This window comes from Belonocnema kinseyi, chromosome 5 (assembly GCF_010883055.1).
Source record: "Belonocnema kinseyi isolate 2016_QV_RU_SX_M_011 chromosome 5, B_treatae_v1, whole genome shotgun sequence".
In the NCBI taxonomy this organism is placed as follows: Eukaryota; Metazoa; Arthropoda; class Insecta; order Hymenoptera; family Cynipidae; genus Belonocnema; species Belonocnema kinseyi.
In genome coordinates, this window is record NC_046661.1 from 26119728 (window position 1) to 26123159 (window position 3432).

Below are 3432 nucleotides of genomic sequence, written 5' to 3' on the forward strand. Positions count from 1 at the left end.
CAAAATATACGCATATAAAGAGGCGCGCGAAGTATTCAAATCATGAGAATCGCCAGCATCGAAATCTGGAAATATTAAAATCCCAATCTCTTCATTTTATTTTAAAGCAGATGGAGATATAAGTAGAACCGCCGAAGTGTTCCGACGGGCAATCGTGCACCTTCGATTTTTCAAATTTAGAAGAGGAGAAGAGGTAGCGCGCGCAACTCGGGCATTTACATCGTCTCCAACTATATTCACACGGACATAGCCCTGTCATAGTATTGGACCACATCTCGTTTCAGATCTGGGATCACTGGTAGCTATTTAAAGTAAAAATTTTAACATTTCTTTATATATTCACTTGTGATATGTTTCAGAATATATGTCAATGATTAATCATACTATAATTTTATTTAAAAACGGTAAAAATGTCAAAAAAACGAACACAAACGGGGACAAGGAAGCAACCAAAGTCAACCAAGAAAAACGTGTTTTGCTGTAATAAAAGTAATAATAACTCTAAGAAAACAAAAATTAAACGGATTAATTATAATCCGGAGAATATTGAAAAAGCATTAAAAGCTATGAATTATACTGGACTTTCTCTGCGAAAAGCTGCAGCTGCTTATGGCATAAAAGTAGCCACACTAGGTAGAAAAAAATATTAATCCCGAGAAAATTAAAATTAAAACAGGTCCAGAAACAGTTTTATCAACGGAAGAAGAGAATAATATTGTTAAGTGGGTATTATATCGAGCGAAAATGGAAGCACCGGTTACAAAAACTGAATTATTAGATTGTGTTCAAAAAACCCCAGCATTTAAGTTCGAGCAGAGCAGCAGTTAGTCGGCAAGATCTGCAAGATTGGTTTGAAAACACCGGTACATATTTAGAAAAAAAACAATTAATAAATATTCGACCATGCAGAATCTTCAATTGCGATGAGAGCAGTATACATTTATGCCCTGGTGTTGAAAGTGTTTTAGCTGGTGGCAAAGAGGCTTTAACAGTACTGTTTATGTATCGAGCTGATGGCACTCGTGCTCCTCCAATGCTCGTGTATTCATATAAAAAAAGTATACCGAAGAAAATTATTGATAATACTCCTACAGGCTGGGGCATTTGAGTATCAGATAGTGGTTGGATGACAACAGAGACATTTTATGAATATATCACAAACCTTTTCTACCCATTGCTTGTTAAAGAAAACACTGAATTCCCTGTTATTGTTTACCCCTGTTTTCACTCACATTATGCAACCTCTTGATATATTTTTTTTCCATCCCTTTAAAGACATGGAAAAAATGTGTGCTAAAGTGGAAAAATCCACAAGGTGATGCAAATATTAAGAACGAAGATTTTCCTCTTGTCTTGCAATTCACTCTGGACAATATGAAAAATGCAGAGAAAATGGTTGTAAGTGGTTTTAGAGGATCAGGGTTGTATACATTTAATCCCAAGGCGGTAGATTATGATATTTTAAATAAAACTAAAAATTCTAAAGAGACTCTTGAGACAAATGATTCAGATGACGTTAAAGACAAACACAAATTTTTTCAACTTTTTGAGAAAAGTTTACCAAAGGAGACACTTTTTGAATTTAAAGACGCAGCAATGAATGGATCGTGGACCGGTGATTTAGAAAAAAAGGCATTGTTCGACTACTGGTTTGACATTTACAAAAAATCTAAGGGTATTTGAAAAAAATAATTATATACATATAATTTGTAAGCTTTACTCATATACATAGATATTTTTTATCATATAATTTACAATCAATATTATAATTTATTTGTTAAATTTTCATATTTTCTATCTTTACAATTTACTATATTCGAAATCAAGTTCTAAGTTAAAATGAATTTAATGTTTTATCGATTTATTATAATTGACACTATTAATTAATTTTCTTTTAGAAAATTGAATTGAATAATTTATTATATATTTGTTAACGCATACTTGTACATGTTTAGATATAGGTATTACTTTGAAACAGAAGCCAGTAATCAAGAAAATTGAAATTTTAAATGGCCGTACTATTCAATGTGCCTTAGAAATTAAGTTAAACACTAATCAAAGTGACTCATGCAACGGTATTGATTCAAATGTTGATTCTTCAATTAATAACACCTGTATGATTGATAAAGAACGTTCCACAAAAGTTGGAGCCATCGATTTGGTAAATTGCTATATGAGCTTCCTGTTCATAACAGTAGTGAAGAATTATTGAGCAAAATAAAGTCATTGATCCGACTGATTCTCTTGATAACAGGAATTCAGTTTTACTTTCACAGAATGACAATAATAATATAGAACTCACAATGAAAAACTCTACAATTAACCAGAATCATCAGATGGGTATGTAAATATAAAAACATGTGTTAATTATTGTTTGATTAATTGACATTATAACTTATTATATTTCTTCAGAACTTGTGACACAAAATCCAAAAAATTGTTGTGAAAGGAATAATGGACAGAGTTCTAGCAATGAGGAAATTTTATCAGTACCTGTTGGAAAAGGTAACGTAAATTTCTTTTTGAATAATTATTTTCAAGGGAACAAATTTTTTATAAAATTATAATGAAATCTTAATTTTAGTTGATTCACGGAAAACAACATTTAAAGAAGTTTTCACTTTGCCAGTAGAATATTTACACAAAAAGAAAAGGATTGCAGTTGAAAAAACGGGCATATCAAAGTTACCTTCGGTAGGGTCCTCCGATGCATGGTATGGTATTCATTTAGAGAAAGAAAATATAAAAAGAAGAAAAAGGAAAAACAACAAAATAAAAAAAATGCAAGAAGATAAAAAGAAATTAATGGAGCAAGTAAGAGCAATCCACAAAAGAATCAAAGAAGAAAAGCAACATTGACTTCATATTTTGTGTTGAGTATTCTTTCAATCTGTGAAAAATTTATGATTTGTTGTTTAAAAAATAATTTAATTGCTTATTTTATTTAAAAATGTATCTCATAGTAATAAAGACATAGTATAAAAATGATCTTACTTATTTTTGAGCTGTCTCAAAAATGGGGATTTCTTTCATGAGACACCAGGGACAAATGTTTTTAGATTGTCTCATAAATAGGGTCATACAGATTGCTTTTATGAAATGCATATATTTTTAAGAGAAAATATATTATAAACATGAAATATTTATCTAATAATCATAAAATAATTATATAAAACAATTTAAATTGTATTTTCATCTCAAATACATTTTCAAATAGCGAAAGTGTTCGTCCTACCTTGAAATATGTCTCATAATGAGGACTTTTACATTACTTATTGATAACTTTGATAAGTAACACATTATTTCTTAAATTAATGACTGATTTCCATTCTTTTTCACAGATCGATCATAGATAAATTCACATCAGGAAATACAGATGGATTTGGTGCATTTCAATAAACATGATTGGAAAACCGTTATCTCTAGACCTTA

At 30.1% G+C, this 3432-nt stretch overlaps 1 protein-coding gene across 1 annotated transcript in view; it reads left to right on the top strand.

The window, feature by feature from the left end:
- Positions 1 to 2882, top strand: part of LOC117173028 — a 7369-nt gene extending 4487 nt beyond the window's left edge. The window contains exons 2-5 of the mRNA XM_033361386.1: positions 360 to 1675; positions 1956 to 2340; positions 2413 to 2505; positions 2585 to 2882. Of these exons, the coding sequence (XP_033217277.1) occupies positions 2304 to 2340; positions 2413 to 2505; positions 2585 to 2859 (405 nt within the window). The 5' untranslated portion in view covers positions 360 to 1675; positions 1956 to 2303 and the 3' untranslated portion in view covers positions 2860 to 2882. The remainder of the gene's footprint in view (positions 1 to 359; positions 1676 to 1955; positions 2341 to 2412; positions 2506 to 2584) is intronic.
- The last annotated feature ends 550 nt before the right edge of the window (positions 2883 to 3432 follow it).